At 38.3% G+C, this 25,566-nt stretch overlaps 1 protein-coding gene across 1 annotated transcript in view; it reads left to right on the top strand.

The window, feature by feature from the left end:
- The window catches only part of gabrb4 (gamma-aminobutyric acid type A receptor subunit beta4), a 57,336-nt gene extending 38,534 nt beyond the window's left edge, over nucleotides 1-18,802 (top strand). The window contains exons 5-10 of the mRNA XM_075486320.1: nucleotides 2,299-2,381; nucleotides 5,292-5,429; nucleotides 7,594-7,746; nucleotides 11,210-11,466; nucleotides 12,097-12,186; nucleotides 12,498-18,802. Coding sequence (XP_075342435.1) covers nucleotides 2,299-2,381; nucleotides 5,292-5,429; nucleotides 7,594-7,746; nucleotides 11,210-11,466; nucleotides 12,097-12,186; nucleotides 12,498-12,851 — 1,075 coding nt within the window. The 3' untranslated portion in view covers nucleotides 12,852-18,802. The remainder of the gene's footprint in view (nucleotides 1-2,298; nucleotides 2,382-5,291; nucleotides 5,430-7,593; nucleotides 7,747-11,209; nucleotides 11,467-12,096; nucleotides 12,187-12,497) is intronic.
- Nucleotides 18,803-25,566: the final 6,764 nt, after the last annotated feature.

Genomic DNA, 25,566 nt, shown 5'->3' with positions numbered 1-25,566 from the left:
GAATAAACCCCATAAAACTCATACTTGTTCATTAAACAACTAATGTAACATTTGTTCAACTCACCATGACCCAGCATTAGTAAATTCACTTAATCACCCCTAATAGATTATGTTGACCCAACCCAAACAAATTAATGTGATACAACTGCTTGATGCAGAAAGCATGAGAGAAAACCGTATAATTGTGGGGATATTAGTTCCGTCTTTTTTTCTCAATGTTTATTCAACATGTTATTATTTTAAGTGATTAATTTACTAACAACCAACAAGAATTGATTACTTAAAAAACCTAAACTCATTGAATTTATGTAATGCAAGCATGTGTCTATTTAGTCAATGAAACAAATCCCTTTGTTGATTGATGTATTTATCTATTTCAAATGTAGCTAATGGTAAATTGAGCCTAACTGATAAACCTTTGCAGCTTTTTTCCATTACCACATCTAAATGATGTCATGATGTTGTAGCACAGAACAGCTGCTTTTGTTTTTACCAGAGGGTAAAGTTCCTGCTCACTGTTCTTCCATGACTTGGCTTTAACTTTGACTTTCTGAAGTCATTTTGAGGCCTGAAAAGGTTTGACCAGATATTTATTTTGTATACAACTACTCTTAGTCATCACTAGGTTTTCTTTCAGCTTTAAACACTTATGTTATGTCAAAATACCATGTTTGGGTTGGGTCAAGTTAATCTATTAGAGTTGATTAAACGTATTAATCTTACTAATTAAAAACTTATATTGAGGGCTAAGACTCAAATTTGGATGAGTTAAACTTATATAGGTTTTAATGGGTTTACATATCAGGCTTTTGTTTCAGTTTAGTATGTTTTCATTAATTCAACAAGACTTGTTCATACAACAAGATTTAATTTTGTTTCAGTGAAAACTGACCCAATCCATTAAGTGTACACAACAAAATTAGCTGATGTTAACAGAAAGCCATATAATTGTGGGGAAATTTGTTCCATTTAAATTAGGTAAGATGTTATCTCTTCACAACATGTAACAGTAGTAGCCCTGCTATTGCCTCTTGGCAGAGCTGTTCTTCAAGACAACAGGGAGGTGCAGTACAGTAGAGCAGAACATAATGAAGCTTGTGCAGCACAATGCAGCTCAGTAAAATCATACCAGCCACTTTTTCTGCTCATGTATAATTGTCTTTATTCCTCATGGAGCCCTCTGCCAACATGGACACAGAAACCCTTTATGCCTTTGTGTTAATCTGACAAAATCAGCTTCAGCAGAGCACATTTTATTTCACAATTACACTCCAACATAACTCTGTTCACACCACTGTGACCAATTTAAAGACTCTGCTTTCAAGCAATATATTTCCAGCACAAACAGCTTATTACCTACTGTATTACTAAAATATATGTCTTGTAGATGGGTGCGTATTTGCTTACTGCATCAATTAAAAAAACAAACACTGTGGTGCCATTTGTGACTACAATTACTGATAATGCATCCAAAATATGTTGCATCCTTTAAAGGGTTAAACTTCATTTGCATTTCATTATATTCTAACAATCAAAAAAGATGTACACTTGGCCTGTGAATGTGCTGGTGGCTTTGGTCACAAATACAATAAGCTAAAAATTTATTTTTCCATTCAATTTACACAGAAGGACAGTAAAAGCATAAGAATACTGGTACGTTGCACACATACCAGCTGGTATCAACAGCAGAAGTTTAATTTGTAAAAAGTGCTACACCAGTAAATATTTCAGTTAAATGCAAAAGATGTTTGCTATTGCATGTGTAATTTCTTGCCAAAACTCTTTTCCTAAGCTACTGGATTTATTGACATTAATAAACTGCTATACGTAATTCTTTTCTAAAGTTACCTGGCAGAAAGTCATATCCCGGCAGTTGAAATGAATAAGACACATCAACTAAATCTAAGACCGTGCAATTAATGTTCCAAATAAAGAGAATGAGCTTTCCTGGACTCTTCATGCCCTGGAGTCTTCATGCCCTGGACTTCATTCTCCTTCACATTTCATGACCCTGAAAAGGTAGAAAAGGTTTTTATCCCATTAAAATTCTTGAAGCTCTGAATCTATGCTGTAAGTATAAAAGCCTACCACAAACTGTTGAACTCCTGCAGCTCATTCATGTTCGACTAACAACAAAATATTTACTCCTGAGTGCTGTACGTGCTGATGTTACTGGGAGTTCATTGTGCAACATGCTGAATTGTGGCCTCTAACTTAATCTTAGTGTTTGTTCCAAAAATGACATAATTGTCTATGTTTTTAATAATACAGGTCTTTTTATCTCACCTCTGTCCTCAGAATAACAACTACTGCTGCTTGCATGATGGACTTGAGGAGGTACCCCCTTGATGAGCAGAACTGCACCCTGGAAATTGAAAGCTGTAAGATTATTTCATCATTACAACAAAGACAACCCTACTTACATCAACCCTTCAAAGCATAGAGCATGATCACCATACAACTGTTCTCACTGGTTATTCATCTTTTACATCAGGAGTAGACATTGCCTTGAGTAATGGGCAAAAAAATAGCACTGCTTGGAGAAGAGCTTTGATTATTATTCCCTCAGGGTGACAGATGCCACCCTTGGATCTCTCAGCTGTGGAAGCCAAATAATAGCATTAGTATCCATCTTGCTGAGTTAGTTAAAAAGATCTTGGGCCATTTTCACAATGATTTGGCTGCAGTGCTAGACCTGTCTAAATTCTGAAAGTCTAATACTGTTTTGCAGTGTGTATTAACAGAAATTACACTGTATTCTACAGGCTGTGTTAAACTGCAGTCTCTGATAATTACGACTCTGAGATAATCGTGCTAGTTTACTATTTATGACTGCACCATGAATATCAGCCCCTCACTGTGGGACAGGGAATAAACTTTCAGATGTCTTGATGACAAGTCAACAAAATAATGAGAAGAAAATTTAAAAAATTGATCAATCTCATCTCTTTTTGTCCGTGACTAGCTGCTGTCAATTTCAGAGCCTCCATTTGAGACATTACGCTCAGTAGATGTGTGTTTCTGCCAAGAAATGTGAGCTGTGTCCATTTTTGCATCTCAGACCATAGGAGCCTCTGAATGTTAACACGTACACCAGAGTGTTGTGTTCTCATTGATGTGGAGCTCAGCTGGTGCCGATCAAAACCCACCTCTTCTGTAGAGTTATATGACATGGGCTGATTACTGATGAAACAATTTTACACTGTGCTTAAGAGCCAGAAGTTAACATCCGAGCTGCAACCTGTACACTGAAATACAACATTTGCTGTCGAATAGGGAAGTTCTTGTATGTTTGTACACTGCTTCCACCGAAGCAAGCTCTCTGGATGCGTTTGTACAGGGCCACTGCTGGAAACGCATGAAATAAATTCCTATTCAAACGAGCACAATTACAGTAACTAGATATTCTAAATTCATGCTATAGTGTGAAACATTTACGTATGACTCTTTGTTAAACATTGGCTTCAACTTTGCTAAGTGAAAAATATCTTTTTAAGCAGGAATCACACTTTTATCTTAACTTTTATACCCCTTTCAAGAAATCAAAGCAGCAGATACTTTCATACTATTTTAGTTATCATTACTAGGAGAAAAATATGCTTGTTGTTTAATTAGAAACTGTATTTGCTTGATCATTTTCATTGACTATGCCATTAATCAAACTGACTTGCTCGATATATTAGATATTTTGTGGTTCTTGTTGTTCAAGAAAAAACAGCAGTGTTTACCCCCAGGCACTGAAGTAAACAATGAAATGTGGAAAGGCCATGAATTAAAAAGCTGCAAGAAAATCTGCTGTTTATGGTCATGGAATGCTATGCACTAGAGACTTGTGCACATTAACCATCAGTTTGATGGATTAGGCAGGCAGTTGTTTCAATTTCATGGACAATGTCACATTTCCTTACCCTATAACCTCAGAGAGAGATTTAATGGTAATGAATCCAGGTCCCTTAGTAAGATTAAAGCCATCCAGGTCTGGACATGGGATAGTAGAATGTGAAATGTGGTAACACTTCCTGGACTGAGAAATAGCTCTGCAGTGAATGCATGCAAGTCTATAAACATAAATCTGCTCCTGTGGTCACTTTCAATTGCACTGCCGGTTGAGAATGTGTGGTCATGTCATAGCATGTGACACATGTTAATGAATATTCATGATGATAGTAATGCATGCAGTGATATAGCATCATGGGAGTCTGGAGAGTGGAGCATGATTGTGGGTTGACAGATTTAAGTCTTAACCAGAAATGGTTTTGGAAATTAACACTTTTATTTTTTTCTCACTCTGATGTCGCATGGTCCTGATGGTCCTACTTTCGGGCAGCAATGACATTTTTACTTGAAAATATATATATAATGTGAATCAATACTTAATTTGCTAAAAAAATTGTGGTGATTGTATTAAAGTTAGAATAAAGGAATTAATTTTTTCAAGCTTGTAGTGGAAATGTATCAGACGCTGCAATTACCTCTGGAAAAGTTACCTAATTCGTCTTGAGAAATCTAATGCAAGCACTCAGTGGGCTTTTACTAAAGACAAAAATATTAATAATGATAAAACAAACAAACAAAAAAAAAACAAGTTAAGTTACAATTTTACAGAATTTCTAGAAAAGGATTTTTCAGCACCAGAATAAGTTGCATCACAGAAAAGCTCGTTATTAACCACCCAGCCAAGCATAAATGATTACAATAGCCAAGTAAATGAAATTAGATTTACCGATCATGAGATTATAAGCAGTGTTCTCTGCTCTGAGATCCCTGCGACTGTACACAGGACACTGACTGACAGATCTGAGATCAGCTCAAATGAACCAAATAAACCGGTCAAAGAGGGCAGAGTTTCTTTGAGCCAAAACAAACTTCAACCATGAGCTGATATGTGAAATCACAAATGCACACGGTAGATATTTGATATTTTAGTCACCTCTCTGCTTTTGACTAAGTTACCAACATTGTTAAATTGTGCAACTTCTATTCCCATGACTGGTATGGCTTACCAAGGATTCAGCTAAAATACTGTTGAAAAATTAGTGTGCCAGCGGAGAAGGGACTCAAAACAGTGGTTACAGTGGTGTATTCATTTATCCATTTATCCAAGTTGTCTCTGGTAAAAGTTTGTAAATCAACCAGGTGAAACATGAAGTAGGTGTTGGCGATGGTCCTCCACTCACTATTACTGTGACGCTGAGCTTCCACTGACCTGTTACTCCATGATGGAATGCTGGTTGTTACTTTATCACTTGTATTTCTTCCCTCTTCTCTCCTTTGCTCTGATCTCAACACAGATGGATACACCACAGATGACATTGTATTCTTCTGGCAAGGAGGTGACAATGCTGTGACAGGCGTTGACAAGTTAGAGTTACCTCAGTTCTCCATCGTGGACATCCGCTTGGTGTCCAGGGAGGTCAGGTTTACTACAGGTAAGATAGCTTTGGATCTAATTTGACTTTAAGTCTGCAAATGCAAAAATTATTTTACCACGATCCAGAAACCCTTCTGAATCCATAAGTAAAGTTGTCATTGCAACTGTGGAGGATTCCCTTTTCACTCCAGTCAGTTATATGTCACCATTTTCACACATTACTAAAATGGTAGCAGACCTGCAAAAAAAACAAAGAGCAGCTGATATTTGCAAGGCTTATTATAGTTACTACACAGTTCATAGATTGATATGTTTTATTATTATTGTTTCTATTAGAATTCAATACTACTATATTATTGAAAATAAAGCATAGAAATGTACAGAAAATGTATTTTTTTGGTACTTTATATTTCACGTTCTCATAGCGGCATGCTGTTATTACTTACAGTTGTAGGCAATGAACCAAGGTTTCTAAACATATGATACACTTAGATACTGTCATGCAATACCTGATTAAAGCAATTAATATTCCAAAGAATCTTTACTTTTGTAGATGGAGGTATTGTCAGATGAGAGATGTCATGCTTTTGATACACTAACTCCCAAAAAGAGTCTCCAAAGCAGATGATGATTTCTAAATAAATGCAGATGTGGTTTATTTTTGGGACTGAAGGAAAAGATTTTTAGGCCGAGCACTATTTACCGTGTTTATGTTAAATGTGATACAACAGTCATTTACCCGTTAGTTTAGTAGAGTTCTGGCAGAGGTATCCGGATGTATAAACTCAGAAAGAGTTTTGGAAAAAAAATATAGTAGCTAATGCCTACTCCTTCTAAGAGTAAAACATGAAATATCAGATATTTATTTGTTTTAAAGGTTCAAAGGTAAACAGCACATCTCAACCATTCAACAAGATAGATTTTGTCCAATTCTTTTTTTTTTGATGAAATCAGTTTTTCTGGGTAATCAGCTAACTCCAGACATGAGATATGACATGCTAGTTAGTGACCTTTCAAGCAACATTTTACTATTTTAAAAATACATCATAACCCTGTGTTTCAAGTCTTCATGTAAGACACTGAAACACCTTTTTATTTAACATACAGGCATACACATTTTCTCATCTAACTTTCAACGATGTGAAAGTGACTACAGATCTGATACATTGGCGAAGATGTTTGTTGAAGTCCAAGTATGACAGATGTGCTATCAATTTAAAACTGTAGTGTGATTGTATCACTAATTTAATTCAATTTGACCCCATATGCCCCTGAGCAAATGAACAATTCTAAATTAAGGAAAATATTAAATATATGTATAATTCTCATGTATAGGTAAAAAGAAATTCAAGAACTTTTGTTGGCATCATTAGTCTGGCATTCACCTTGGTGATCACAGGCGTTTATCTCAGACTCTGTGAAGTATGTATGCTAAGCTATTGATTGAAAAGTTTTACAAGGACCTTGAAATGATGAGTTCATTTGTCATAATGTTCCTATTTCTCAAAGTCAGGGGATGTTTAGATGAAATAATTTAGGTTTATATGAACACTGAAAATAATTTAGACAGGCTGCACGGAACAAAACTCAAGAGTCTTTCGAGCAATCTACATTGTTTCCAGCCTTATAAACATCATCCTATGTGTGGCAGAAAGATTTAGCCTTGACATTTGTACTGCATTTTGCATCACCAGTGTACTCTCATGGTGGTTTAGATTAGAGTGTAATCAAAAGACCAATTAATGTCCTGGCACAAACAACAGAGATTTTTCCAGCAGAGTTTTCTTATGACTTACTTTTTAAACATCTCTCCTTTCTTTTTAGCGTAAAGGCATGAGTAGCAATTATCCCCTTTTAAAATGCCCTTTTGGAATGTTTAGAGGACAGAGAAAGTGCAAAAGAAAAGCAATGCAACTCACAGGGACAATTCTCAGAGGGATGCTGGAGCTGCCTGCTGAGATAGGAGGTTGCAGAAAATGTGCCGTGTTTGCGACTTTCTGCCATGTTTAATTGGAATCGAACTTGTCCCTGGAAAGGAATCCATCGCTTTGGGGAAATTAACTGCTCCATCAGAACAAATGGAGAAATGACTACCCTGCGTGTTGTCAAAGTGCAGACTTTGGAAGTCTGAAGTTGTGCCCCTTCTTTCCTTTTTACACTGATGTGTTTTTACCTGTGCACTTCATTTTTCCAAACTATCACTCCATCTTCTCTCTATACAGGTTCATATCCAAGGCTTTCGCTGAGTTTCAGGATTAAGAGGAACATTGGCTATTTCATCTTGCAGACATATATGCCCTCCATTTTGATCACCATCCTCTCCTGGGTCTCCTTCTGGATCAATTACGATGCCTCTGCAGCTCGGGTGGCCCTGGGTAAGACACAGCCATTGCTGCATTATTAAACTTCTAACTGCCCCATAATAGTCTGCCCATTATCACAGGAATGACAAACATGTAGCTGTGACACATTTAAATTGCCTCTGCAAATTTTCTGTATTTACATGCAGAAAATAAACAACTGCACAACATTGGTTGTTTTCATTCAGGCGTATTTCTCCTTCTGAATTTATTTTGCTTCCATTCGTTGTTCCCACAAATTAGCTAGTGTCTTGAGAAGAAAGTAGGAGCAGCGGTGTAAGAATGTAATTACAAATCATGCGACCCAAATTACAAAAACATTGCAACACTGTTAAATGTAAAATAAAAGAAAAAAACTGCAATGATTTCCAATATTTTATCCACAATAGAACAAGGAAGACATATCTGATGGTGAAAGTGACACATTTCACAAAATATATTAGCTCATCCTGAATTTGATGGCAGTAACACATCTTTAAAACATTGGTAAGGGGTCAACAAAAGGCTGAAAAAGTATATTGTACTAAAACAGCTTTAAGGACATGTTGTAACTAATGTAATTTACTTAACTGGCAGTAGCTCAGAATCATAACTCGGCAGTTCAGCACTCGGTCTCTTCTACTATGAAGCCATGCTTTTATAATAGATGCAGTATGTGGTTTAGCACTGTCTTGCTAAAATATGCAAGTCCTCCTTTCAAAAGGCGATATCTGTATGGGCGCATATGTTGCTTTAACCCCTGTATAAATATTTCAGTATTAATGGGGCTTTTCCAGATGTGCAAGCTGCCAGTTCCACAGGCACTAATGCCGCCCCATACCATCAGAGGTGCAGAAGTTTGAGCTGAGTGCTTATAAACTGTGACAGTAGTTTTTTTAAGTGTTCCTGAACCCATGCAGGGATTTCCATGACAGAATCATGCTTGTTTTCAATGCAGTGCTGTCTGAGGGCTCGAGGATCACGGGCATCCAATGTTGATTTTCTGCTATGTCCCCTGTGTATAGAGATGTCTCCAGGTTCTCTGTATCTTTTGGGGATATAATGTACTATAGACAAAAGAATATCTAAAGTTTTTACAGTTTTACAGTGAGGAATTATTCTGAAAGGGTTTCAGTTTCTGAACATCTGTACTTCTGAGAGACTCTGCTTCTCTAAAGTGTTCTTTTTTTATGCCCAGTATTGTTACTAACCTGTTCCCAATTAACATAATTAGCAGCAACATGTTCCTCCAACTATTTCTTTTGGGTATCAATTGCTTTTCCATAAGTTTTGTTGCCTTTGTTGCCTTTAAAAATTTTTTAGATGAGCTGCATCAGTCAATTTCAAGATTGCATTCTGTAATTAGTTATATTTCATACAGTGTCCCAACTTTTTTGTAATTGGATTTGTATTATAAAGAGTAAAGTAAAAAGCACAATGTCCCAAAAAAAAAAAAAATTCAGTGACACTGGCACTATTGGTGTGATCATCTTATTCGCTATTCAATTATTTTCTGAATTATTGTGTCCGGACAATAACATTTATGTAACAATAATTTAGATGCACTGGTATCTCTCTCCTAGAGGAACCACATTAAAATAGTGTTTAATGACCTTTAACACTATGATGCTTCTCAGTAACATTAAATTAAACATAATCACATTTTTTTACCTAATAGTTCACAATTGCCTAAAACTGCTATTATATGTAGCAGTACTTTACATGGGAAACTGAAGAAGCACACTGTGTAGAAGAAAAAAAAACAGAAGAAAAAAAGTTGACCAAATACTTTTGACAGACATTGCAGATGTCAGTGCTGACATCAGGACTTTGGGAAGGCCTGTCCAAAAGCTTAATATTAGCCTGATTTGTCCTTCCACCAACCACCATGATGTGTTTTCGGGGTCATATTGGAACACTCAATTACGTTTTGTCAGTCTATAACAGATGCTTTATAGTTTTGCTAAAGAATTCCAGATTTATGTCTTTAGCCGCATTCGGGCTGTAGGAACCTTTGGCAGTTCTAATAACCTTTTAATCCACGGGGCCGTTTTCTCCCGCATTCGGACATACAGGAACTCGGGACCATCGCCCTCAGTTCCTATAACCATTTTAGCTCCTTCTCCGAGGCTGGGTCTTTTCAGGGTTCTATAGGAACACATCTGACGGAGGTGTTTGATGGTCGGTAGCTACGCCCCATGTCACGCTATCACGACTGAAATGTTTACTCATACCACACAGACACAACCAGCGCGTGTTTAATAAGTTAAACTTACACGTTGTCTCCTTTGTCTGCGGCGCTCTTCCAGCCTCGATTGTTAGACGCCCGATGTGATCGTCCATGATTAATATCACCATCATGTAGACCATGAACACGGTGGCCTCCCCGCTCTCCATATTCATTTTCTTCTCTCCTTACTTTTTGCAGGTTTTGTTTTGTTTTGTTTTGTTTTGTTGTTGAATGTGGCGCTAAAGTAACACGTCACTGACGCAGACGGCTGCGCCGCATCAGTCCCGACCTGGTCCCGACTCATGTGCGAATGAAGACTGAAACAGTTCCGCTGGGGAAGGACAGTTATCAGAACGAAATTTGAGGAGGACTGTTCTTAGAACGGCGTTCTTAGAACGGCTCTGTCCGAAAGCGGCTTATTTCGTTCAGTCCCCAAGTTCCAATGGTAGTAAAATTGCCCCAGAGCATGATACTACCACCACAATGACTAACATTTGGTGCATTGTTCTTGGTGCTGAATACCTCACCTTTGCTCATCTGACACACATAACTTGCCTTTGTGGTGAGATGCAAACAGTTGTTTCGAGGGAACAGTTTTTTTTTGGAGTGCATACTCTCAGTTCGGGTTAAGACAGTGACACTGGTGTTCAAAAAGCTTTGGGTTCATAGCAGCTCTGTGTCATGGTGGGTCTTGGGTTCTCCCTGACGATCTGAACCAAAGTCCTCTAAGCTTATAGTGATAATTTAGGGTATTTTCCCTGACATTGGCACACACGGTTCACATCTCAATGCCTTGGACCTGTTGGAGCTTCTTGTACTGTTTGTTGACGAATGAGTACTGTCAAGCAAACCTTTTGTTTGTTTCACACATACGAGCTACCAGCTGCTGTCAATCATAATCACTATTAGGATATCTAAAGGCCATAGTAACTGCAGATGTTTTTGTCCTGATAATGGACTTGTTGACTCTTTGTTGGCCATAAAACCTGTGCACTAAATTCTTCTTAAGGTGAGCAGTACAATCATTCTGCCCAAGAAAAAGAATAATTTAAAGATATTTTTAAAAGTGCAAGAATCCCATGGCATTCATGTCCAATATCAATGTATTACATTTCCAGCCATTCAAAGTAAGCTTTTTCCTAATCGCTGAACAGCACTAATAAATTATTATTATTTTTTTTTTAGATAATTCATGGTAAATGTGAAAAGTAAATTGACTTCAATCTCTGATGGAAAATTCTTCCTTTCTCTTTGTGCTACTGTACTCAGGTGTGACAACGGTGCTTACCATGACCACAATTAACACCCACCTTAGGGAGACTCTCCCAAAGATTCCGTATGTGAAAGCCATCGACGTCTACCTCATGGGCTGTTTTGTGTTTGTGTTCCTGGCCCTGCTTGAATATGCCTTTGTAAATTATGTGTTCTTTGGCCGGGGCCCTGCGCAACAGAAGAAAATCAATGAGAGGCTGAACAAAGTCAACAACGAGCGCACAAGATACGAAGAAAAACGCCTGAGGGAACAGGTTTGCATCTCCTTCTTCTGTCTCTCTTTAACGTAACGTCTCTGTGTCAGTCAGAGTTCAAGTAGAAAACAACTATGTTCTGCACATAAGCTTCCTGTCCATAGTCATTTTATTCAAAAACACATAAACACTAGTCCCCGAAGTAATCTTGGATAAGCAGACTGAAGCCAGAACAGCCCAATTCACCCACCACCATCCATTGCTTCTCCCTCAAGCACTGACTGCGTTTTATCGAGCATAGCCTTTTTCATTGAGATACCTATTCATCTAATTCAACAGTGGTGTAAACATTCTCATTTCTTATTTAGATTGTTGTATATGTTGATGCTGTAGGCTTTATTCGCTCTCAGTCTGCTACCTTGTATTTTAAGACATGTTTTAACAATAAATCAACCAAAACATCTAAGTGCAAGATAATGAATAACTGTCAATTCAATATTTTTGCAAAGACAGGTCAGACTGACTGAAGCCTTCTCTGTTTTCTGTGTGAAGTACTAAATGCTATACAGAATCAAAAGTTATTTCTGACTCTTTGTCTCGTGCACTGTGTAATTTTGATAAAAATGTGTTTATCTGCCTGTGTTTTACAGTCGTTTTAATGTTCTTTTCATTTTTCTTTCACATTTCAAGGACTCCATTTCCGTGCCGTTTCAAACCAACACCTTCAGGTCATTTACACAGCGAAGAAATCTGTATCTGGAGGAACAAAGAAAAGTTGGGGTACATGTATTTAGCAATTATATTAGCTGTAGGCTAGCCCTCACTGTAAAGTCAGATGATTAATGCTATTCAAAATTACCTTCACCGTCACTTTTTTGCAAATTAAAATAATAGATGTATATATAAAGACGCTCTTGTTAACTACTTTTGCAAGCAAGAAATTACATTCCATATCATCCCTGCATTTAGCTTAAGCTTGACAGCTCAAGGGATGGGAGGGGGGTTAGAATATCAATTTTAAGGGGATTTGGGGCTGCTGTTTGGCATTTCAGCCCTTCATGACTCTCCTTGTCTTTCTCTTTTCCTCGTAGGTGGATGCTTATGGAAATATCCTCCTCACCACTCTGGACATGAACAATGAGGTGATGCCCTCTGACGTGGGGAGCAGCGTCAGTGACTCTCGGAATTCCGTCATGTCCTTTGACAGCTCCGGGGTCCAATTCAGGAAGCCCATGGCGCCCCGAGATGGCTACAGTCACCACTCGCTGGACAGGAGTGCCATGCGGAGTCGGGCCAACTGTCGGCTAAGACGGCGCTCCTCTAAGCTCAAGTTGAAAATCCCAAACCTATCAGATGTTAGCACCATTGACAAGTGGTCCCGGGTCATTTTTCCTATCACCTTTGGATTTTTCAACCTAATCTACTGGTTGTACTATGTGAATTGATGTGCATCCCACTAGGAATCATGGGCCATATTTTGAGAGCACATTAAATTGGCTTTGATACAGTTCCAAAATATGTATACACATATACAAGTTGAACATATGTATATGCATATTTCTATATATTTATATATACACATGTGACATCTGAAGGACCTTTCTGCTGTACAAAGTATTACCAGGATGACTTGAATGTTTAAGAATACTTGTGCGAGAAGAATTTCAAGGCTTTGATTTTCTTTTTTCTCCTGAAACAAACAAACAAGCAAACATGAGATCCCACCAGGGGTTTTTGGAACTAAAGACTGCATGATATTTTTGCTAAAAAAAAAGAAAAAAAAAAGAACAAGAACAAAAGAGAAAGTGAAAGCTCCTGAGAGAGAAAAGATGTCTGAGTTCCATTGACTTTTTATTGATACTTATTGTTCTAAAAAAAAAAATCCTCTTCTGCAGCTCATGAATTAGTGGTGGCTTGTCTGTTCAGGCATCAGCTGAGTGAGATCATTGGGAACCCCCCTCCCCAGAACCCCCAGCCCTGCTGACCTCACCTATTAACACACCCACCCCACCCCATCCCCACAACCCACCCCCTGCCATTACTCATGGATAACATGCACGGAAACCTCCGGTTCTTCTATGTACAGCAACCTTGTTTGGATTATGTGTTGTTCCTTGGGTTTTTTGAAGTGATATTGTTCTCTTTATCAGACATCAGCTCTGGCCTAATGGTCACGATTGGAGGGCCGTATGGATGAGATGTTTAACCGCTGCATTCCTGACCAGAGTCAACGCAAACTTACATTCCTTTCTCTTCTCATGTTATTTTTAGAAACACATCCTTGGGGAGGAACCGGGGTGGGAGTGGGTGGGGGATCTTTTTCATTATGGTGAAAAACAAATACTGATTATTGTAGATATGATTTTGTCTTGAAAAATACTGTGATTTCAGAGTGTCAGAACATGTTCTAGAGCTAGGGCATTATAAGATAAAAGAGGCAAAGGTATGCATTGTTCATTTTGATTGAAAAAAAAGAAGACATATTCTGTACTCTTATCATTCAGTATTCTCATGAAAGTATACTTGTGCTGTTTCTTTCCTCCTAATGGTTGCTTCACATTCTCTTTAGGTGCAAAGTTCATTGACGTCATGTCCTGCTTTGTGTTTGCTAAACAGAAATGAGGGATTGCTTATGTTATCTGTTTGAAATTATTCCACAGTAAAGATGTAAGAACATGTATATTCAAAAAGACCCGCCCACAGTTTGAACAGTTGTCACTCAGTATACAGTATTTCTTTGTTTGTTAAGCATTTCTTCTGTGTTGGAGTAGCAGTTTCTGAAGGCAAGATTATTTGATTTTGATAGAACTGGGCAGCCTGGGCAGAAAGTGTTGGAAGCAAAGGTTCAATATTTCTCACTCAAATGTAGCTGAAGGAACACAAAACTGCTTCCTGAGGATCAGAAAAGACAGGAGTGAAACAGTAATCCTTGGGGAGAAAAATGTCTGAGAAATAGCCATGAATTGAATGAAATGATGACCAATAGGAATATGATCCATATGTGTTATTGTTTGCTCTCAGATACACACACGTAGATATATATAAACACACAAATTACAATTACAGTGTTCAGGTTTGTTTACAAATGAAAACAAATAATTTTAGTACATTGATATTATATTTCTTTCAACATTTTTTAATGATCATGTTTATGTATCAAATAAAATGTGCATTGTCCTCATATATTTCAGGGCTTCAGATGACTGAGACAGATGGATAATTGACATTGTGGGAAAAATAGAAAAGAACAAAGAATCCTTCTGTTTCTTTTACTTGAACTAAGGAGAATTTCAGTATACTCCGTGTCATCTCTACTGTAGCTACAAACAGTCAAAGAACAAAAACTCTTCCAACCAAATGGCCATTCTGAATTGCGTGGTCCCTGGCATTGAAAGGGACAAAAGACAGGAAAATGATCTTGTACAGAAACACGAGGGGAAGAGAAGAGGGTGGAGGGACAGCAGAGTAGAAAAAGTATTCATTTATCATAAGAAAATCTACTCTCCACCAAAGCATGTCTTTAAAAAGGAATACTGATCAGAAACCAATGTGTCTCCTTAAGTCATAATTAAGTGTGTATGATATTGTAGTCTGGCCTGTATGTTGAGTTCAGTGAATTTTCATGAATTTTATTGTTTCAAATTCATGCAGTGGAGTCATAGTGTCAATTTGCCTAAGAAGAAATAAGAAGATATAAGATATATTAGATATCGTTAAGACAGTGAGCGCAAAGGGATTTTCTTTATGTTTGTACCTGCAGCTGAGTAGTCTGAAGTCTCAGTCATCTGAGAGTCCAAACATGTTTGCAAAACCAAGCTTTCAGGCAGATTCTGATTTAGTTGGTGGGATGCATTTTCAGCACTTTTCTATGAAAAGTATTCAGTTTTCAACTGAGTTAAGAATTAAATGAAGTGAACTTGAAAACACACAACCATCTTTGACACACAAAAAAATGAATAAACAAAAAAAAGTCCAGTGCGAGTTATCTGAGCACTATGCTGATTTAACAGTCCATTAACATCACCGGATACTTATCGGAATCTAGCGCCTTCTCCACCCTGCCATCAGTTGAGGCACAAAAGCTTTATACCTCTTCTTTCACATATGCAGTAGAGCTCCCTGAACCCAGTGAACTGACTTCGATGTTGCCGTTCCCCTTTAATGCATTATTGACATCCCTGTGATACATATGCTGCAATTCTAACTTCTAACTACAGAAGTTTTCTCATGTGAGATGCTCTAATGACATCATTGGTAGATGTGATTCTCTTTTTGACAGTTGGTTGTTGCGATCAGATGAAAAGTAGAATTTAATTGCGTTATCAGACTATTGATCATTTCATGATTGGTGAAATATTTATGATGTTAGATGTGGATAGTAGTCTCTGAGTGAGGGTTAGTTCAGATGTGCACACTTACATTTATGTTACAGTATTTTATTCCAAGTGACATGAAGTTAGACAGCAATGAATGAAAATTCATACAAATAATGCAATTTACTTTTTCTATTGTTTTGCATTATTTTAGTATGCCCGGCAAACTAACAGCTTCTCAAACTGTTCAAATGTAATATGATGGATCTTTATGAAGAGTTTAGTCAGACTCAGACTATAGGGCCGGAGGATATTTATTTTTCCACTGCAAAGCAAGCACATTCTATTGTGTTAGACTAAAAAGAAGCCTAATCCACCTACTGTATGGTCTCATTGAGATGCACTTGCAGTAAATGCTTTGTAATCTAAACTAACTCAAGTATTAAATTCTCCCTCAGGTTTACTTATTTCCACAAATTAATACAAACATGCCTATTAAGATATCATTCTTTAGAGATGCATATCTTTAATGAACTCCAAACACACATAGAGGAAAAACATTAGCCACCCTTGCATGCTCGCAGTAACTATTTCCACCACTCATTTCAGACACAACATGTATTGCCTGCTTTCTGGACATGAAATCAGCACATTCACCCCAAAAGCTGTGAGTATCTTCTGTTTGAAGTTTTTCCTTTAGGATATTTGCTTATTAAAGAGAGAAAATACACTTCTTTTGACACACATGTTCAAAGAGTAGAAGAGGAGGGGACAAAGTGTTTTGAACTGATTTCAATGTGAATTTTCTTGCCTCTAGTGTATATGTGTAATTACATGTGAATTGTACTGTAAATATGATATCTTTCACTTAATAGTTCTTAATGCATGAACAAAAACATGGCAGTTCGTAATACCAGCTAGCCTCACTGCTAATGGCATGGACAGCTTCTCTAGCATTGGCATACTTCTGCAAACGAAACCTAAAAAATGAAACACAAGAAATACACGGTGTGGAGAAAATAATGGAGAAAACCAAGCAAAGTCCTCTCACAGTGATGGAGCTTCTGGTGCCTCTGAGCTTTTATTGGTTCACCTGTTCACGCCAGATCAAGCCTAATGCTAATGCTGACAAAAATGCCTAGAAATTGCAGTATGCCTTGGTGCGCTGTCGGCAAATGAGAATGTGAATTTCTGTGGTTGAGCTTTCCCCTTTTATCTGTGTGATCTGACCCTAGGCTTTGCTGGAGATTTCAGCACAGCGCTGCATTTACCTCAGCCATCGACAAATCAGTCATCCACCAGTCCACTCAGAACATAAAGGGCATGACAGGCTAGCTGGCTTATAGAGGCTAGAGGAGCAGGGTTGCCTTAAGAGGGCGAGTGGGATGTTTTTTCCTGTTCCTCAATAAGACAGTCACAAGTGCCCTTGAGCAAGGCACTTAGCCAATTGCCCAAGCACAGATGCTCTGTTGCAGAAGTCCTAAGTCTGTGCTGGATTGTAGCAAACATTTTTGGCTATGCGAGGGTATGGTTAGCAAACTGCATCCTGCATAGGTAAAGAAAGAAATGTTCCGCAAAAGTCACTTGATTCTGTTAAAGAAACTCCATAGTGGTGTGGGATTTAACTCTTTCTGTTAACTAAAGTGGGTCATGATGCTCTTTTTAATGCTTAGAAAGCACGATGTTAAATGCCATTTCACATTTCGTCATATTTATATACCCGCTGCTATCCAATTTAGAATATTGTATATATCATGCCAATTTATGTTGACACTAGTCTTCGCATTTCATATGATCGACAAAAACGATTGAACCACAATCATACAAGAAGATCTCATCCACCAAAACACCCTAACAAGGCTGTACAGACTCCTCACTGCTGGAAGAACATTTGTTGGTGTCTTCATTATTTTGTATGTACCTTGTAGGTTTTGTTTTGCATGACCTGAGTTTGAAAAGGTTTTATTTTCATATATTTTTACTCCACACTATCCGGTTCATCTCCACAGCCAGGAAAAGAAAGATCCAGTGTTTACATGCTCAAATTGCACTTGTTTTCCAGCCAGCTCTATAAATCTTGTGAAATAAACTGTTCGTAAAGCTGGAGGACACATGTAACAATGTACATCATGTGATTAATGGGAATCACAACTATGTACTTCTACAAAATGTATTTACTGTAAATCACGCAATTTGGGATAGATGTACCAAGTGCATGCTGTAGTTTTATCAGGTTCAGCATAAGCATTAACATCAAACGCCCTTCAACTACAAAGGATGTAAAGGATGCTCGTCAGTAGCATCTGAACGTATAAGCCATGTGATTGCACACTGAGTGGGTGTTCCCTGTACACTCTCTTTGATAAGTTGCCTCTGGTTATGGCCTGTTGTCAATTACTGTGCGAGGGTAACTTGCAAGACGCTGTGCTGATTCCCAGTTACACATCAGTATACTGTACCTCCCTATTTGTAAGACCCTACCAGAGAGACTATCTCATGTTTAACCAGTAGGAAAAAAAAGAAAAAAAAAATATTTTTCAACACTTTGAATTATTTGGCAATGAAAAGAAAGAAGCCCACAAGGTCAACAGCTCACTCATTTTTTTCAGTAAGAATTAGTAAATGATTTGATTCATTTCTGTGTTCATTTCTGAGTTATTGTATATGTTGCATTTGTTATTGATTGTTATTCTTACTCTTGTTGTTGTTTTATCATAAGAAGGATATGTAAATCATCTGAATTGCTGGCACTGGAAGAAAAATGCATTTTGTTTTTGTACTGTAATTGTTTTGTTCACATTGGGCGCTTCTTTGATTCAGTTGTTTAATAAGGTGTTTGGTTTCATTTGGAGTGTCAGTACTCATGGAATCAACATTTGTGTAGTATGAAGTTGTATTTTTTTTGTCAGTGCAAATTAATGTTATAGTGTCAATCAGCTTTTTTAGGTGTTTGAACAAAATGTGTTTTTTACAAATACAAAGTGTTCAAGTATGTGGTATAAAAAGGGTTATCATTCAAACAACCGACTTTTTACAAATAAAGGCTTATACAGTAAAGAAAGCTAATGTCTTTTCATTTGCCCTTTGTGGACTAATATACAGCCTTTTTTATTTTCTCTTTTTATTAATTTAGTTTAATTTATTAGTCCCCAAAAGGTAAATAGCATAAAATGTTGCAAAATAAAATTAAATCAGGTATTCATTTACCATTGCTATTCCAGGTTGTCAGAGCTCTCACCCCTTAGTTGGTGTCTTGCTTTTGATATGGACTGTTGGACATGAAAACAGTCCGAAACAAAATTAAAGAAGAGTCAAGACTGTCTTCTTTTAATTAGATTTTTAGTTTCTGAAAATATACCTCCTTTCATACCCTATTTCCTGAATAAAGACGCAAAGTGACTCCTGCTGAGAGTGTTATAATTGCCCCTTTTAAAATTCAGGAACCTGTTTTATATGCTGTGGTGCAAGAAGGCCTGTTTGGGGCAGTTTAACTTCTACATCTTCAAAGCACTTGATAATTAATTGGTTAGGTCAGGCAGCTGAAACCCATTGCTAGGAGTTTTTGTCCGCTGGCAGAGGACATGATGCTATATATGCACATTTGGACTTTTTTATCTGTCTGGGGCTCTCTGTGCATGAACTATAGCAAATATTTAGAAGGTGAAGGTGGAGAGAATCTCCTCTAAATTGAACTGCACCAGGATCAGAGAGAAATTGAATGATGTAATCTATGTTGATTATGATCCGCTTACAGATTTCATTGATTAACAAGCTTGAAAGCTTTGAAGAGTCTATGGGTGCTACTTCATCCACACTTTTAAGGCAAGCCCCTCGTAAACATGCGGTGTGGACTAAATAATCTAATCTCCAAATGAACTAACATGGCTTTTTATACACAGACAAATTGTTTAAGGTAGGAAGCCCATCTTCTACATAAAGTATTGTAACTTAGCTTTGTCTGTATGGAGTTAGAAGGTTTTCCGTGTTTGAATGGTCGCTAGTGCATGTTGGGATGAATTCCGGCACCCCTTGACTCTGTACAGGCTAAACCACTCACAAAGTGAACAGTTGTTCTTTGCAACTCTTTGGTTATGTGTGGACTTGTAATTGATATGATCAGAAAACAGATGGATCTACCCTTGAAGTCTTTTTCCAGAATCAACACTGATGGCTCTGAACAGTTTTCACTTCCGCGCCCATCCCCAGGCACTTGCAATTAAGTGTAGTCAGAAACAGAACATGAGCCCCTCTGTGTAAGTGGTGCACATGCATACAAATTACGTGCACACAGCTTGGTGTGGATTAATGCCATAAAATGTTGTAGTAATGCAATGAGACTAAAGTCTACAGTTGTTCCCACAAGCTGATAGAGACAGTTCTTACAAAGGGCAGTGCTTCAGGCTAAAAGTTAACATTTTCACAGTGACAATGTTAACATGCAGATGTTTTGCAAGTATAATTTTTCCCATAATCACAATTTTAATTTAGAGTGTTATCCTCCTACCACCAGCTACTAAGCATTAAACACAATACCGAGCTGAGCTTGAAAGAAAGGGTTTTACCACGAAACAGATTTATAGGTATTGTGACCTATCCAACAAGTAAGTAAGATTTTCACAGGCGACATGAACACTTGAGCTGGTATCGTTTCATCTGTTTTTGTGAGTTAAAATCAGAGCATTTGAAAAGACTGATTCACTTCTGACTTTGATGCCACTAAATATTGATAATCTTGTTCAGTATTGGATCTCACCTTCTTGTATCTGTCAAGGAATTAGGAAAAATGAACTGTACTGTCTGCCAACAGGCCTTCGTACACAGAAGACATTATAGTGTCATGATATGAAAATAACTGATGTGAAAAGATCCAGTAGGTTTTGGCATCAGTTTACTCAGTCAGTCAATTTTCACAATGCAGTCCAAAGTAATTGGGTCTGAAACTTATTTTTCTTTAGTAAAAGCATATTTGACATTTTGTACAAGATGTTTGTTGATATTACTCCGCCACCGCTAAGAAAATAGTTCGAGCATGAACGAGCTGCCAAATAAAACACGACAGAAGCAACTTTTCGCAACGAAATTTGACATGGATTACCAGTGCACACCAGTAACCAATCCGGTGAGTTGATGATTTTGAAAACGGACGTTTATGGTGCTTTTACGGACCTTTTTGTACATGCACATGACTTGCCGTTCTGAAGCAGGTTGAGATGAATCAAAATTAGGCAAATACCAGAGACAGCAGTAAAATTCAAAAAAGCGGTGAGGGGGGTTCTAAAACATTGCAGACGACTCATAAAAGAGGCTTAATGTTGAAAATACCGCAGTTCTCCTTTAAATGAACCATCTATCAACAGTATCTAAGTTTTGTAGTTTGGTATTTTAACAAGCTTTCAGTGCTGTTCACTAGCATCCACTTATAAAGCTTAAGCTAACTGTGGAGGGGGCGTGGTGCATCAGCTGTAGGAGGGAGGTGTGGAGAGAGCTCAGGGGAACAGCACCAGGTGAGTGAATAGTACACCAGCATCCAATTGTCTAATCACTCTCCCCTTTTAAAACACAGTAGCGTGCTGGACCTGGGGGGGAGGAAGAAGGAGACCCTTGCACATGGAGTTGGAAGCACCAACCCTGGAAGAAGGCCTGTCAAGACTCCACATGAATGGATTATTTGTTATAAATAAAAACGTTGACGTACCATACAACAAATTTCGCAGTATCTATTGCTGAAACAAACCCGGTAACATCAGTAACGCCACACTAACAAGTCAAAACAGCAGCTTTAAGCCTAACTTGAAAGATTCAAAACAGGTTCCTACAAGCCATTAAAATAATAGTTGAAGTCTATCTTATGCTTGTTTTCCCTTTTCCCCTTTTTTTCTTCTGTACTTGTACTTTTTTTTTTTTACAGAGAATAGACAATAGATATGTTAAATATCTAAACGACATGTTAAGAAAGCAGTAGCATATATATACAGTATATATATATATATATATATATACCACTGTGTTCTGAAAAGTGTTAAAGGTTATACCCACATTGCACAGTGGTTGGCGATCAAAATCTCCACCAACCATGAGAACTCACCCCTTTAAATGTTAAAGGGACACTATGTAATAAATTAAGTCATTTATTAGCTCAAATCAACATATTCATTCATAAGTTAGTCCTCATTGGTGTAAAATGATCTCTGTCAAAAATATCACTTATCCTCCTGAGTGAAGAATAACTTATCTGTATCTACATAGAGCGGGTAAGCTCTATGGAGGCCGCCATGTCCTTCCGGTCTATGAAAAACGACGAAGTGCCGAGAGTGACATAAAGCACTTCGAATCGCGATTTCCCCGCTAGGCCTGCAAGCGGAAATGACGTCATTGTGAATGGCTTATTACAGCCGCTAATGCTAAATAGATTTTATCTCGTAAATGATCCCACTAATAATGCATTGATTGTTTCCAAACTTCTGCCGTAGGACACATAGGCTCTTAACTCACAAAACGAGGCATTAGAAAGTTTGTAAGTTTACCGGGAGTTTATTTACCGCTGCTAGTGCTGCTTAATGCTAACGCTGCTAATGCTAACGCTGCGTCGACGTCACTTCCGGTAACTCCCGGAATATGACTAATTGCATTGTTTTCACACCAAAGGCTATGTCAACTTATGTTATCTGACATGTTATCTGTCATCTGTATTTATAGTGTTGTTGTATGTGTGTTATGTAATCCTTTGTACTGTGTGTCTTGATGTCTTTTTGTTTGTATGGACCTTGAGTCTGAAGCTATAGCTTCTTGAATCTTGATACATTCCGCTTGCCGTAGTTCAAGAAGTTGCAACGCACATTTGAAAACGTGAGGCGCTAGAGAGCAAATTCATTCAACTTTGCAAAATAAAATTGCACCACTAGATGGGGGAAGAAATTACATAATGTCCCTTTAAAATTTCTACTCTGAAATGTTTGTTTTTATAGGAGAGCTCCTTGAGCCTTGGAGCTACCCCAATTTAAACTAAAATCTACACAAATCAAAAAGCCTGATTTGATGTCAGTAGTGAAATTCTGTCCCTGATGGTATGTTTTGGGAGAAACCAGACCTGATTGATGCTGCATGACCTTGGAAGGGTTAGTCTTGAGATATATGGTTCTAGGACAGGGGTGGCCAACCGGTCAGAGACTTTTTACTTTTTACTGTGTTAGCACAAAGAGCCACATTATTTTTGAAAAATGACCGAATTCTTTCCGTTACATCCGTCTGTTCTTGACTCGCTCTCGTCTCGGTCACGTGACGCATCTACGCTGATATTAAACCCACGAACCGAGCAAAATGAGTCAAAAACAGGTGTTTTTGGAAAGCTTCTTCCCAGTGAGGAGACAGAAGAGGCTGTGACCACTAAGAAAAAGAAAGCTGCCTTTTGAAGGCATGTTTAACCGTTACCATAGCGACCAGAGAGCGTTAGGAGGCAGAGAGGATGTTACGTCAGGAGGACGTTACTAATAAAGTTACATACAAGTACACAGTGGATTCAAGTTTATTATTATATTTACTAAATACCACAGAGTCTGTGTTAGTTGTATTATTTTATTTTGTTGTATTTATCCGCCACACCTGAAAGGCCGGTCTGTGAAAACATTGTCTGATATTAAACCGGTCCATGGAGCAAAAAAGGTTGGAGACCGCTGCCGTATTGACCCTTCCCAGTCACGTGACTTTCGTAAAGCAACCGCCATTTTGGATGTATAGAAGACAACGATTTGCGAGTAACGATAGTAACAGTAACGATACAGACAGACTGAAAATTGAATAAAAGAAGAAAGAACAAGATGCAGAAAAAAACTCCACTATCCAGCGAGGTCGGGCATTTAGTGGGCCAGCAGAGGGAGAGGTATTTGGAGAAGCTGAAAATTGGAGGTTTAGAAAACGACGTGTACTTGCTTCCACTAGGGCTGTTTACAGACGTCCGACAGCATGCCACCGCCTCGTCTTTACCCGACTTCGGCCCCCACGACCTTTATATTTATGTTGTAAAAAACCCATCGCCATACACGGGAAAGGATCTAAAGGCATACAAGAGTTTGGATGCCTACAAATATTTTGTGTCGGGCTATGTGACCTGCCTTTTACCAGTGGATCGTCCCTGGAGCCGGTGGGCGCCATCTTTTTACAGCTAAGGTTTGTTTACATTTTTCATTTAACGTTGTTCACCAGGATAAACGACATGTAAACCCGTTGACACGGTGTTATAATCTTGCTATTACGAGAATTGCAATGACCAAGTCGTAGTGCTTTACTAAAGGCGCTGTGTTATGTTTTATCTAGTAGAAAGACAACCCTGAAATGGCACGGGGGAACACTAGTGTGCCGTGAGAGATCATCTGGTGTGCCGTGGAAAATCCCTCTCAGGCTTTATCTTTATTTTGCATGTATATGTATATGTTATATATCTTTATTCGACACTTACCTCCAACAATGTGGTCACTACACAACCGCTGGTATACTGAAGGTTGCCAGTCTTTCCTATTGATCGCCGCGACTAATCTTCTCCGTCGCTCAAGATCAGTGGGGATCCGGTAAAAAGACAAATCTTTCCTCGTCTGCTGACTGTTGGTACACCCAGGCGCGCAACAATATGCCGGCATGATGTAAACCTTACTGATCGAATCGATATTTTCCTTTGAATGTTCCTCGCTCCTCCGTTGTTGGCTGTGGTAGACTACTCGTTTTCACGTCCAAAATGGCTGACGCTTTTGTTGTGACGTCACGTGGGATGGGTCAATTGAACTCAAACGAAGCGGAAAAAAAAATAATAATTTTGATATGAACGTAAGAGCCACATGAAACCAGACAAAGAGCCGCATGCAGCTCGGGAGCCGCGGGTTGGCCACCCCTGTTCTAGGAGGTTTAGAGAAAACTTATGACATGTACAGATGGCACCAAGATGTCTGGACTTTCCTTATAGAAATCATATGAGGAATGAAACACCTAAAGACGGACGTGTTGTTTTGCATAGGGTATAAATAGGACCTGCTTTCTTTGTTCGTGGTCTTACCTCTAATGCATGCGAGCTGTATGACCCGATTTACACCGTATTAAAGAATATTCCCCACTGAAGACTCTTGCTACCAGTCTCATTGATTCCAACCTCATCTATTTTGACTCTTGGTCCTGATGACATCAGAACGACTGCCCAGGAAACCTTCCTTACAGTCACCGTGGAATAAAGAAGACAGATACTCTGAGTCAGTAAGTGCCACAAACACAAGATCAGTTGACAAAAAGTCATAAAGCAGAAGCCTCCAAAATGGAGATGACAGAAGTGGTTTAATCAGTTAGAAGTCTGACCAGAAGTTGTTTCAACTTACGTGGAGTCTGCTAAAGAGCTACATATTGTTGTAATGTGCAGTAATCATTACTTATTTTTTAATCTTGGCACATCGAAGAGATCTACCTAATTCAATTCAATTTCAATTCATTTTTATTTATATAGCGCCAAATACAACAAATGTCATCTCAAGGCACTTAGATAGTAAGTCCAATTCAAGCCAATTGGAATTCAATTAATTAATAATAATCATAATTCATAAAATAATCCAATTCGTTCATATAGAGCCAATTCAAAAACAATTTCCTAGCTAAGAAAACCAACAGATTGCACTGAAAACTTTTTGTTTTTCGGTCCAATCTCCCGGCCTGAGCGTGCCTGAGGCGACTGTGGAGAGAAACGACTTCCTTTTAACAGGAAGAAACCTCTGGCAGAACCAGACTCAGGAAGGGTGGCCATCCGCCTCGACCAGCTGGGGTTTGAGAAGACAGAAAGGGGGGGAGGGCCGCAGCGGCGGCGGCACTGTAACACCAT

Source organism: Odontesthes bonariensis, chromosome 16, assembly GCF_027942865.1.
Source record: "Odontesthes bonariensis isolate fOdoBon6 chromosome 16, fOdoBon6.hap1, whole genome shotgun sequence".
NCBI lineage: Eukaryota > Metazoa > Chordata > Actinopteri > Atheriniformes > Atherinopsidae > Odontesthes > Odontesthes bonariensis.
Note: the sequence above shows the minus strand (reverse complement) of the source record. Positions and strands in the feature narration are given on the sequence as shown.